The sequence below is a fragment of the Nicotiana attenuata genome, chromosome 9 (assembly GCF_001879085.1).
Source record: "Nicotiana attenuata strain UT chromosome 9, NIATTr2, whole genome shotgun sequence".
In the NCBI taxonomy this organism is placed as follows: domain Eukaryota; kingdom Viridiplantae; phylum Streptophyta; class Magnoliopsida; order Solanales; family Solanaceae; genus Nicotiana; species Nicotiana attenuata.
In genome coordinates, this window is record NC_031997.1 from 45,953,827 (window position 1) to 45,967,652 (window position 13,826).

The window sequence follows — 13,826 nt, forward strand, 5'->3', positions numbered from 1 at the left end:
CGAACAAGTCATATACCACTATTCAAACTTGTACCAATCTTCGGAGCACTCAAAACAATATTGAATCATCAAAACACCCTCGGATTCAAGCCTAAGGATTCCAAAACTTCCAAATTCCGCATTCGATCAACAAGTCTATCAAACCTCATCCGAATGACCTGAAATTTTGCACACACGTCACAAATGACACATTGAACCTACTCCAATTTGATATCAAGATTTCCACTACTAACCGGAAACGCCAAAATTCCAATTTCGCCAATTCAAGCCTTAATCTACCACGGACCTCCAAATTATATTCCGATCACGCTTCTAAGTCCCTAATCACCTAATGGAGCTAACCAAATCATAAAAATCCAAATCAGAGATCATATACTAAAAAGTCAAAACTTGGTCAAACCTTTCAAATTTAAAGCTTTCCAAATCTATTCCGATTATCCTGAAAACCAAAATCGACGATTTACATAAGTCATTACATCATGCGGGGCTAGTCATGCCCGAGAACTGGCGAGCGAAGTGAAATGCTCAAAACGACCGGTCGGGCCGTTACAGTTAGTTCCGCAACTCTATAATCCAATAAATAAAGATAGGTCGAAGGTTTATTTATATATGGTTCATTTTCTTCTTATGTTTCCTTTTTATTTGTTTATACCTTCTTATGCTTTCGAAATATTATTTTTAAATGTGTTAAAATAAGAGTTATCTTATACTGTGCATTTTACTGTTTTCTTTTACGGATTAATATCAATCATGCAATCAAATTCAATAAAATATTTTACTTAAAAAGTAATTGAACTAAATAATGTCACAAAAATAATATTTCTTAACAAAGAAGCCGTTCAACTTTGTATAAGTATCACAGAGAATAGGTTAATGACTTCAATATAATAATATATTCAACTTACCCGAAGTATCATAGAAAATACTTAAATAAAGTCTAGTGACAATTTCATTACAAAAAATAGGTTAATGACTTTAACATAATAATATAAAAATTAAATGGATATCCATGAAATAAACCGCCCTATAAATAATAACAATTATATCGTATTTTCCTTCCAAACTCATATAAATTGTTCCCAGTAAACTTGCCATTCGAAGGATTCTAAGCAGTTAGAAAAGGTATTCAAGACAATGTTTCTATTGTATTACACCTTACAAAACTAATTCACAGTTAAATAATAAAATAAAATAAAATTATAGAATTAATAGAAAATTAAAACCCGTATTTAGTACGCCCTCTGGTTTTGGAGGGACTATTGTAGTCCTATGTCCTGAAATTGGTGGATTTTCCAGAAAATACATCCGAACTGGCTTGGGCTGAGCTATCTGAAAAATAAGGGAGAAATTCAAAACTAGCCAAATTTATAAGTGGTCATTCAAAAATAGCTATTGTTTTAAAAGTCATCGAAATTTAGCCACTTTTTATGTAATGATAAATCTGAACGAAAACAATGTTCAAAATCCGAAAACTACTCCAGTATAATATACTGGAGTTCTAGCAAAGTATACTGGAACTCCAGTATATTGTACTGGAGCCAGCAAAGTATACCGGTCCAGCATAATATGCTGGAAGTTCATACACAGGTGCACCGAACTCCAATATATTATGCTGGACCGGTCTATGTTGCAGCACAATACTGGTTGTTTTTCAATGACTTGGCAAACGCTGGCTATTTTTGAATGACCAGTCCGAAAAATGGCTAGCCCGTGCTATTTTAACAAAAAATAACTTGGATCTTTTCTGGCTTGGGCTGGGCTAGCAAAAAAGAAAAGAAAAATTAACCAAATAGCCGTCCACCCTACCATTTAAACTAAAAATAGCCGGTGAATGTATAATATGTGCATAATTTATGTATTACATGTGTATAATCAATATATAATCTATGTATATGGCTAGAAAAGGTAAACAACTAATATGGCCGGCAAAAAATCATAGGCAAGTTATACATTTAGATGGTCGAAAAAATAATTACATTCGCTAGTCAAATATACAAAAAATATATATTGATTATGTATAAATTAAGTATATTGTATATTAATATACAAAAATATATATTTTGCCGACTATTATATTTTTTAGAGTACAGTGTAATATTCTCAAAAGATTAAGTGCTGAAAAATATTTATGTTGAGAGTGGGATTTGAACCCACGCCCTTTCGGACCAGAACCTTAATCTGGCGCCTTAGACCAACTCGGCCATCTCAACGTGACGCTTTCTATTGCAGATTCAATTTAATTCAACTTATTCATCTCTCTCGTTGTTGGCAACAATTTGAAGTCTCGCTTTTTAAAATAACCTTGCTTTTGAAACATAGATGGAACTAACTGTATACTAACAATTAACACAGAATTTGTATGTTAATTGTTTCATTGACTTATTTTGGGTCAGTCTGTTTGAAGTTAAGAATTATCGTAATAACATTTTTTTTTTCTCTGAAGTATGCATTCTTTCTGTTAGAACTTACACAGATATTGCTTTAAGAGGCTTATATACTGTTATGCAAAAGAGAATGGTAAAACTCACAAGTGTCCATTTCAACAAAAACAATAGTAAATGAAGCCACAAACTGGAAACCCAATTATCATTATCTTCTAATCATTGAGACAGTACAAGCAATTGAAAAGAAAAGCTGATTGGCTTGTCAGCATTCAGCAAATCAAGATTTACTAATTTTAGAACAAAAACTACATTTACAGATATACAAGCTCCGAGCCGCTCGCTATAGCAGCCAAAAAAAATAAAATAAACAAACAAATAGAACCCCAAACAGAACTACGGTGTCGCACGATGGTTAGTAACATCAATCCACCCTCTCCCCTCAATCGACAAAACACAAGCTAAAAGTGCCTTTCTGAAGAGGAAGATAAGTATTGGTGAATGAGGTAAACTGACAATTTGAGAGAACCTGATGTGGAAAAACTTCCAGGAGAATCAAAACGATGCGAAAAGATGTAATGCCTAAAGCCAAACAAAGACATACAAACTGATAGGCCTGGGTTAAGGTGGCCAGAAAACGGTCTTTCATCGTGTGCACGGTAGCTATTTGGCAAATGGAAACATGCTGAACACTTTCAGAAGCCAGTGATACATCTTGCGTTATATCCAAGATCCAATAGATCATCCTCGCTATAACTGGATGCAGGTGATGAAAGAGCACTACAAATTTGAAACTGCAAATCAGTAAGTGTAATAGACCCGACGCTAAAAAAGATTTCCTCTTGTAATTGGGCGTAGCTGACTATAGAACTCGGTGAAGTTGAGCCTAAACATGAGAAATTTCAAATCAATGTGCTGCTGCACAGGCAACTGTGAAATGAACCCCTCAAAGATGGTTGCATAATCCTTTCCAATCGCATCTATATCATTTCCCATATTTCTAAGGAATTCTCCAGCACGTTGAGTGAAGGCCTTTCGGCCTTCACCAAGCCATGACCCTGGTTCTGACGATTTATCATTTGATTTTCCTCGTGATTTGACTTTATCACGAGAATTAGTTGATGATTCCGCAGTCCTGTAATTTATGAGGAGAAACAAGCTGTTAGAAACATTAAAAATAACTAGAAACTCAAAATCCAAATTTAATATAGAGATGAAGGGAAAAGATAAATACCTTGATTGCAGCTCATTAATGCCTTCATAGAGTCGATCTGCATGACTACGGAAGCGCAATATTAGGTCAAATAAAACAAAGAGTGTCTTGTTAAGATCCTGAGAACGTTCTCCAAGCAAAGACTTCTCTAAAATTGAAAATAAATACTTTTCATGCGCAGCAAGAAGATCATCAAGGTCTTTAGCTAATTCCATTTCTTTCACAAAATTAGACCATGAGACCTCCAAAACTTCAAACATGATGTAGTACTGCAAATTAGAAACGAAATGATTCATCTCATCCCAAAGAACTTGACACTTTCTTGATGTCAAAATCAACTGGAACTTAACAGCTTGGGGCAACTTGGAGAAGAAATGGGAAGTGATACAATTTGGTTTCATGGTTTTCCAAGCACCAGTTAGTGCATGTTCTACTCTTCTGAGTTTCCACAAGAAATTGAAGACTCTTATATATCTTGTCATTACAGACTCTGTAAAAATTGTATTTAAAGGAACACCTGCATCGTATTCCAAAGAAAATACATCCCACCCTCTATCTCCAGTGTTATGTGGCATCATCTTAACCCTTAATCTAGACCGTATATCACAGCCATCATACTGCGCGTTAGACGATGTGACAGCACTCTCCAACAAGGTTGCCAGCTTAAATGAGCTGATAGTATTAGCCGGCTCAGAAAGCTCAGGACCAACAATATCCATTAGATATTGTACAAAATCACCTTGACCGAGAAGCAAATAGCGCTTAATGGCAAGACAATGTTCCTTGAACATATATCTTTTGTGCATGAGTTCAAGTAAATGCTTATCAATTCTTTTTGCTGCTTCTGTAACCAAAGATTCAAGTGCATCAGTTTCACCATATCCAAGACTTCCTCTCGTGGTTGTAGTTCCAACAGCTGTTGCTGCCTCTGTTGCAGCATCAGCCCAACCTCGATCATCACAACAAACTCTGAGAAAGTTGATAGACTTGCCAGTCCTTAAAATCTGTTTGGCAAGAGATTGAGAAATAAAAGCAGGAAGCATGTGAGCATGAAGGCGGTAACCTTCTCTCCAAAGGGACTCATCTTTGACAGTTTGACTCACAATGAAAAACTCAGCAAATATATCTTCAAGCTCTCCTTCAAGTACCCATCTCCTCACCATCTCAAAAAGAGGCGAACACACCCGACGCAGTAACCTTTTCATGAAATCATTGACGAGTGGATCACCATGCTGAGCATGCATGTGAATCGCACCAGCCATTGCCCCACCCTTCAAGCTCTTACAGTTATCAACTAAAACAGCCATCAATCTCATCTTCACAATCGGCTCAGCGAACCAAACCGACAGTCTTCTTAGAGACATATAATTCCCCGAACATGCACCCCCTGAACCCAACGGTATTGGATTCATCGCCTGCCCTTCGAGCACTGCCAATAATTTATAATACTCCGAAAGCTCATCCTGTAACGCAGCACAAAACGCTTGTCCAACCGTGCCTACATCTTGAGCAGGGAACTGATCCATACTCTCGGAGATATACCCTTTAACTTTCCTAAACAACCAGCCGAGCTCACAAAGCTTCCTAACTACACTCCTCGTAGCCCTTGGAACCTTCATCCAATCAGGCAACACATAGCCATCAGCATTCTTATCATACTTCACATACTTACCATCAATCCCCTGACAAGCATACAACACATCCCTCACCAAAGCCTCCTCGGGTACCTCATTCTCTTCCTTCGACAAATCCACAAATTCCTTATACGCCATGTCTCGCAAGTTCTCCGGATCCTTAGAAACTATCAAAACCCCTCCACTCCATCCCTTCCCTACATCACCTCTACCCCTCAAACTCCTCGAATTATCCCCTAAACAATTCAAATTCCTAAATTCATCATTCAAACTACCATCAATATAGCCCTTCTCCGTTTTCCCCAATTTACCCTTCAAATTACGATTGGATTCACTTCCAACCAATTCAGGTAACCCACCCGACAATGCGGAGCTTAAAAACCCGCTAGAAGCTACACTATTAGACTGATGTTTTTGAATTTTACGATCTTCAGAGACAGTTTTAAGCAAATATAAAACAGCCCATTTGTTTTTCACACTTCCAGGTCCGGTTTTCGACGAGAATTTGGAATAAACATCGGCAAAAGTGAGGGCATCAGATGATTTACCTTGAGTAGCTAACCGTCGCTTAATGGATTCAGCCATTGCGGACTCGTCGGCAGAAATTGAAGGTGTCATTCGACTGGAGAGTATGCGAATAGCGTATCTTAAAGCTTGATGGAACTGTTGATCTGAAGGGAGGTTAGGGTTAGGGTTTAAGGAGTTGGGGGTGGGCGGAGGTGGAGAAGTGGAGAGTAATCGGTGGACTAGTTCTTTGACTAGATCTAGGGCTCTTTTGTCGCCGTCGTCCATGGCGGATGTACGGCGGCCGGCGGCGGAGGTAGTGGAGTGAGGAGAAGTTGGTGAATATGAGTAAAGTGGCTGTTTTTTGGGGGGTTCTTTTTGATTTTTTTGATTTTGATTTAATATGGGCGCGGAAATGGGATTTCCTTTTTTTCTTCTTTTATTGCCTCCTTTTTTGTGAAATAGATTAGTTTTAGGCGTCGTTATACTGGGAAAAAAAAGGAAAATTTTGAGAAACATGTGTTTTGGTCTATTGAATGGGATAAGAACCAATTTTTATCTTAAAGTTAATAAAATATAAGTTATGTATGCATCAACATAAAAAAATTTATACTATTAGATTAACTTTATCTGTTGTAACAAATAACTTGTTCGTTTAGAAAGATCTCAAAAAGTTAATTATAGATTTTTCTCTTCATCGGAACAATGGGGTCGTTATGCTCATTACTAAACTTATTGAAAAGATGAAATATATATATATATCTTTTTTATCAGAGGTTGAAGTGATCATCAGAAAAAGAACTAGACCAAAAATTAGAATATAATATGGGAAAATCAAGCTTATACGAAAAGAAACAAATGAACGGCTTTCATAAAAATTCTCGTAGAATCGAGAATGAAATTTTCATTTTGTACCAAAGTATCCATCTTCTTCCACCCTGTGGGCCTATAAGAACCAACTCCTTCATTCTATCAAGTTTCCCCTCTCTACAGAAAGCATCGGCAACAATTGAAGATGTCCATAGAGATAGATCGTGAGTTTGCGGTCGCCCAAAAATTTTGTAGGTCTATAAAAAACGGTCTAATGATCAATATTTATTGCTTCACCATGACTTTCAGGTTTATTTTATGATGTTTCGTGGCCATTCAATAAGAGGTTGTAATTATATCCATATGTTCATGCGTATTAGTACATGCTAATATTGCAGAATATTTTGGACGGACTTTAATTGACCTTGTAGGTTCGTAGGAAGCGGACTTGTGACTGATACTCATGGTTTGCCATTTACCAACGACGTTTTTTGGTATTTTAGGCTCATTTAATGGCGTTTCAGGATCATACAACACGAATTTGTTATTATATCTACTTTTCTGCGTATATTACTGCTAATTTTAAAGATTTTTTTTACGGACTCCGACTGGCCTCAAATTTCGCAAGTCATAGGAACCGGCCTAGTGACTAGTACCCATCTCTTTGCCATGACTTTCGGGTTTACTTTTGATTTTTTGGAGTCATGCAATACGAATTTGTGACTATATCTACTTTTTCGTGTGTATTAGTACATGCTAATCTTGTATAAATTATTGACGGACTCCGATTGGTCGAAGATTTTTTAAATCCATTAAAAATGGCCTAGTGATCAATATTTATTGCTTCACCATGACTTTCGGGTTTATTTTATGGCATTGCATAGTACTGCAACACGAGTTTGTGATTATATCTACTCTTACATGTGTATTAGTACATGCTGATTTTGTAAAAAATTTATAAAAAAAAAAGATTACAGACTCCGCTTGGCCTTAAATTTAGTAGGTCCATAGGAAACGACCTACTGACCAGTACTGATTACCTAATCATAACTTTCGGGTTTATTTTTGGATGCTCTAGGTCCATGCATCACGAATTTGTGATTATATCCACTTTTTCATGTGTATTAGTATTGGTGATTTTGTAAAAAAAATTATTGACTGACTCTGATTGGCTTGAAATTTCGTAGGTCCATACAAAATGACCTAGTGACTAATATGTATTACTTTGCCATGACTTTTAGATTTATTTTTTAGCGTTTTGGGATACATCATGGATTTGTGATTGTATTCAATTTTTAGTGTGTATTAGTACATGCTGATTTTTGTAAAAAAAAAATTGACGGACTTCGACTGGCTTGAAATTTTGTAGGTCCATACAAAATGACCTAGTGACTAATATTTATTACTTTGCCATGACTTTTAGATTTATTTTTAGCGTTTTGGGCTACATCATAAATTTGTGATTGTATCCACTTTGTAGTGTGTAGTAGTACATGTTGATTTTGTAAAAAAAAATGACAAACTTCGACTAGCTTGAAATTTCATAGGTCCCTAGGAAATAAACGAGTAACTAATACTTATTTCTTCGCCATGACTTTCATGTTCATTTTTTTTGTCAATTGGGGTCAAGCATCACGAATTTGTGACTATATTCACTATTTCATCTGTTTTAATACATACTATTTTTGTTTTAAAAAAATTGCGGACTCCAATTGTCTGAAATTTTGTAAGTACATAGGAAACAGCCGAGTGAGCAACCCTCATTGCTTTGCAGTGATTTTAGGGTTTATTTTATGGCGTTTCATGGACATTTAATATTAATTTGTAATTGTATCCAATTTTTTGTGTTTATAGTACATGCTGATTTTGTTTAAAAAAAATTTATGGAAATCGATTGACCTGAAATTTGCAGGTTCATAGGAAACGACCTAGTGACAGATACTCATTGCTTTGTTATGACTAATGAATTTTTGAGTATATCCACTTAGTCGTGTGTATTAATATATGCTGATTTTGTAGAATTCTTTTGACGGACTCTAATTGGTATGAAATCTTGTAGGTCCAAAGGAAATGTCCTAGTGACTAATACTTATTGCTTTCGGGTTTATTTGTTATGTTTTTGGGTCATGCATCACGGGTTCTGTGATTATATCTACTTTTTCGTGTATATTAGTACTTGATGACTTTATATATCTTGACGCACTCTAATTGGCCTGAAATCTCCTACGTCTATTTGAAACGACCTAGTGAACACTACTCATTATTTCGCAATGACTTTCAGGTTCATTTTGTGGTGTTTTGAGGCATATAACACGAATTTATATTCACTTTTCGGGTGTATTAATACATTTGTTAATTTTATAAAAAAATTGATGGACTTCGATCAGCCAGAAAATTTGTACGTCCATAGAAAATGGCCTAATGACCAATACTTATTGCTTTACTATTACGTTGGGGTTCATTTTATGGCGTTTCGTGTTCATGAAACAAGAATTTGTGATTATATCCATTTCTTGTGTGCTTCGTACATGCTAATATTATAAAATTTTATTGACGGACTTTGGTTGACCTAAAATTTGACAGGCTCGTAGGAGACATCCTAGTGACTAATACTCATGGCTTTGGCATGACTAACAATGCTTTTTGGCATTTTGGGTTCATTTTATGGTATTTCGGGGTCCTGCAACATGAACCATTGATTAAATTCACTTTTTCGTGTGTATTAATACATGCTAATTTTATAAAAAATATTTGACGGACTCCGATTGACCTAAAATTTTATAGGTCATAAGAAACGGCCTAGTGACCAATACTCATCGCTTCGCCATGATTTTCAAGTTTATTTTTAGTGTTTTGGGGTCATGCAATACAAATTTATGATTATATCTACTTTTATATGCTTATGTCTTGATTTTGTAGAATTTTTTTAATAGACTCCAATTGGCTTGAAACTTTGTAAGTTTATAAGAAACGGCCTAGTGACCAATACTAGTCGCTTCGCCGGGGATTTTGCGTTAAAAATGACCTAATAATCATCGCTTCGCCATAGTCATTCCTCTTTTTTCTTTTTGGCTTTCTAAGTCCATAAAGTTGGAATTTAGATCGATTCTCAGATATTCGTGTACTACAGTCCAAGCATCTCCTAAAATTTTACAGGCCCATAAAAATGGCCTAGCGAAGAATAGTCATCACTTCGCCATGATCGTTCCTCATTTATTAGCATTTTAGAGCCATAAAACAAGAATTCAGAATGATTCTCAGATTTTCGTGTGCAATTGTCCATGCGATCCGTATAAATTCCGGCGGCTAGCCCCGAATCTCCTAAAATTTTGCAGCCCATAAAAATGACCTAATGAATAATAGTCATTGCTTCTCAATGACCGTTCCTTATTTTTTGAAATTTTATGGACATAAAACAAGACTTCACGGCGATTCCCAGATTTTCATGTTCCATAGCCCATGCATCTCCTATAATTTTGGGGCACATCAATAATGACTTAATGAAGAATAGTCATCGCTTTGTCATGATCGTTCCTCATTTTTTGCTGTTTTAGAGCCATAAAATATGAATTCAAGATAATTTCCAAATTTTTTATAATCCACGCTATTTGCATGAATTCAGGCGACCGATTCCCAATCTCCTAATATTTGACTGGCCCATCAAAAATGAAATAATGAACAATGGTCATTGCTTGCCATGACCGTTTCTCATTTTTTAGCGTTTTAGAGCCACAAAACGGGAATTCAAGACGATTCCCAGATTTTCGTGTGCTATAGTCCACGCCATCTGCATGAATTCGAGCGACTAACCCCGAATCTCCTAAAATTTTGTGAGCCCATAAAAAACGACCTTATGAACAACAGTCATTGCTTCGCCATGACCGTTACTCATCTTTTGGCATCTTAGGTCCATAAAACAGAAATTCAGGATGATTCCCAAATTTTCGTGTGCTATAGTCTGCGCCATTTAAATGAATTCAGGTGGCCGATACCGAATCTCCTAAAATTTTGCGGGCCAATCAAAATGACCTAATGAACAATAGTTATCGCTTCGTCATGATCATTCCTCGTTTTTTGGCATTTTAGGGCCAAACAAGAATTCAGAACTATTCCAATATTTTTGTGTGCTATAATTCACGCCATCTGCATGAATTCAAGCGACTGGACCTGAATCTGCTGAAATTTTTTGGGCCTATCAAATGACCTAATGAACAATAGTCATTGCTTCGCCATGACCGTTCCTTATTTTTTTGGCGTTTTAGGGCCATAAAAATAGAAATTGAGGACGATTCCCAATTTTTCATTTGCTTTAGTCCACGCCATCTACATGAATACGAGAGACCGGCCCCGAATCTCTTAAAATTTGTGTGTCCTTAAAAAATGACATAGTGAACAATAGTCATCACTTATCCTAGGTCGTTCCTCGTTCTTGGCGTTTTAGGGCCATAAAACGGGAATTCAGGATGATTCCAAGATTTTTATGTGCTATGGTCCACGCCATCTGCATAAAATTTTGGAATCTTGTATATATATATATATATATAAATAAATTTGGAATTTCATCACCTTGTTTACTACCTCATCCATAAAATTTCATTTCCGTCTTGCATCTAATGTTGTTGATCACGCTTACAAATTTAGAAGGATATATTTGCATGTGATTCTTGGAGAAAAAGAATCCTTATTTATTTGGGTTTTCAAAATTTGTATATGTTTGTCTAGTTTTAATAAGGGGTTTTTTCATTCCTATACACTATTGGAAACTTTATTACCCTAAATATTCATATTTAGTTAATTACCCAGCATAAATAAGTTTTGTTTACAAAATATATACAATCCACCTTAAAAGGCTCCAAATCCATTGTTTGTGCCTTCAATCAAGGGATTTAGTTACACCCTTGTCTTTTTTTCTCTCCTCTCCCCTCTTCTCTCCAGATTGTCTCTTGATAACGAACTTGTGTAACCCTATCTGCAAATCTGTAGTAGGCTTATATCCAAATTCCTTCTGAGCATAGCTAATATTAGCACGAGTAAACATCACATCCCCATTTCTTGGCAGTGGCAACTGGCAACACATCCTTTTTAGCCTTTAGTTTAAGCAACTTCTCCAATATACTAACTAGCTTAGTAATTGGAACAGCTGAAGTATTCCCCAAATTGAACACTCTCAATTGTGCATTCCCCTTCTTCTTCCCACCACTTCCCGCACTCTTCTCAGCGGAGAAGAACTAAAACCATTATAACAGTTATTCATCGAAATGACAATATGTTTAGGTTAATATTAGCAGACCAGTTTTCGAAATGGCGGCAATATGTTTACTCTTCATTTTTATTATATCTCTCACCGCTTTCAAAGTTTCAATTGACACATTATCTCTACCCAGTTATATACAACTACAATGTCATACCACTTAAATACAAATTTTACACAAAATTTATGCAATATGTCTTTTGTATATTTTATATTTGATTTATACATAGTAAAAATAAATTTCATACAACTAATTATATATTAAAAATTTATCTACAACTTTCACACACTATTTCTAACCACTTAAATACAACTAACATAACATACAACTTAAATATAAATTTTATACAATATGTCTTTTGTATATTTTGTATCTAATTTATACATAGTAAAAATAAATTTTATACAGCTAATTATATATTATACAACTTATCTACAATTTTCTTATATTATTTCTACTCAGTTATATACAACTACAATATCGTACAACTTAAATATAATTTTTATACAATATTGTTCAACTTTCATATATATATATATATATATATATATATATATATAAACAATAGAATACAATTTTTCTAAAATTTTTCTACAATTTTACTACAATTTCATAAATATAATGTATATCATGTCTTCTTCTTCTTTGAGTTTCAATCTGAAATTCGGCCAAAATCAAGTCTAATCTTCACCAAAACACCCTCAAAATTAAGATATAAACTCCAAACTATATTCTCAATTGTTTGCAACAACACCCAATTCAAACAAATAATGATTTTTGAAAATCCAAATGCGAATTCAAAGCTTCAAAGCTTTTTAATGGCTGTCAATGGTGGAATTGCTGCTCTCTTTTCCTTTGCTTTACATTATTGAAATTAGAAATTGAGAGATAGAGAGAGACGTAGAGAAAATTCCCAATTCTTTGCAACAACACCCAATTCAAACAAATAATATTTTTTGAAAACCCAAATTCGAATTCAAAGCTTCAAAGCTTTTTAATGGTTGTCAATGGTGAAATTGCTGCTCTCTTGTGCAAGATACGGTGGGGAGGGGGGTGGGATATGGAGAGAGAAACGTGGGGGAGTGGAAGATACGTTAGAGTGATTTTAGGACACTAATTATTATCATTAATTCCCTTAAAATATACATAAATGGTAATTGGGTATATAAAATGTAATTATAGTAAAACTTGAGTAGGGAGGGTAATATAGTTTCATATAGTGTATAGGAATATAAAAATCTCATTAAGTCTATGATTAATGATTAAAGATTGGTAAGTTGAGACTTATTTAGGATATTTCTGTAAGATTCCCATATTAATATTAGTCCAAAGAGGGATCATCCTACAAACTTTGTCGTACAAAGTAGCATAAATGTTAAAACTGACAGCAAGTTTGTCAATGGGCTTATTTGGGCCTTATCTCAAAAATGGGTCGTCTACTCAAGTAGAACTGGACTACATAGCAGAATGTTATGGGCCGAAAGCTAAGGCTATCCAGTTACAGATTGGGCTGGGCCGTCCTAGGAAAAACGGAATAGCAAAAGAAAAAGCTAATGTTGAGAGTGGGATTTGAACCCACGCCCTTTCGGACCAGAACCTTAATCTGGCGCCTTAGACCAACTCGGCCATCTCAACTTGTTGATGACACCTTCATTAACAAATATTTTGACTTTTAACCATATTGCATATGTTACTGGGGCTTGAATTATTACGATTTGATTTAATCTGTTTTTACATTTAAATCACGATGAATATGGCATATCCTTAGTTGATATATATATCTTTCTTTCACGTAAACAAAAGCGTTCATTTTAGATTCAGTCTTATTCGAGAATCAATCCTAAAATTATCTAGAAAGGTTAGTTTACAATTACCAAATTTAATACATGTATGATATTTTTTTTCATAAAAAAATACATGAATTTTGGCACCAACCATCAATAGAGGCACTAACACGAGCAAAAACTATTTTAAGCTTATCCACAAGCACCAAAAGATTGATAACTATACACTTCATCAAAGTGGGTAGCAG

The 13,826-nt window shown here is 35.1% G+C and overlaps 1 protein-coding gene and 2 non-coding genes across 3 annotated transcripts; all 3 read right to left on the reverse strand.

The window, feature by feature from the left end:
- On the reverse strand, positions 2,130 to 2,210 carry TRNAL-AAG. The gene has a single exon. It is a non-coding gene; the product is annotated as a tRNA-Leu (tRNA).
- LOC109232367 (gamma-tubulin complex component 3) lies at positions 2,560 to 6,165 on the reverse strand. Its single transcript, XM_019398106.1, has 2 exons — positions 3,616 to 6,165; positions 2,560 to 3,516 (listed from the first exon to the last, which is right to left on the reverse strand). The coding sequence occupies exons 1-2, from the start codon at positions 6,018 to 6,020 to the stop codon at positions 3,207 to 3,209; spliced, it is 2,715 nt and encodes a 904-aa protein (XP_019253651.1). The 5' UTR covers positions 6,021 to 6,165; the 3' UTR covers positions 2,560 to 3,206.
- TRNAL-AAG lies at positions 13,349 to 13,429 on the reverse strand. Its single transcript has one exon. It is a non-coding gene; the product is annotated as a tRNA-Leu (tRNA).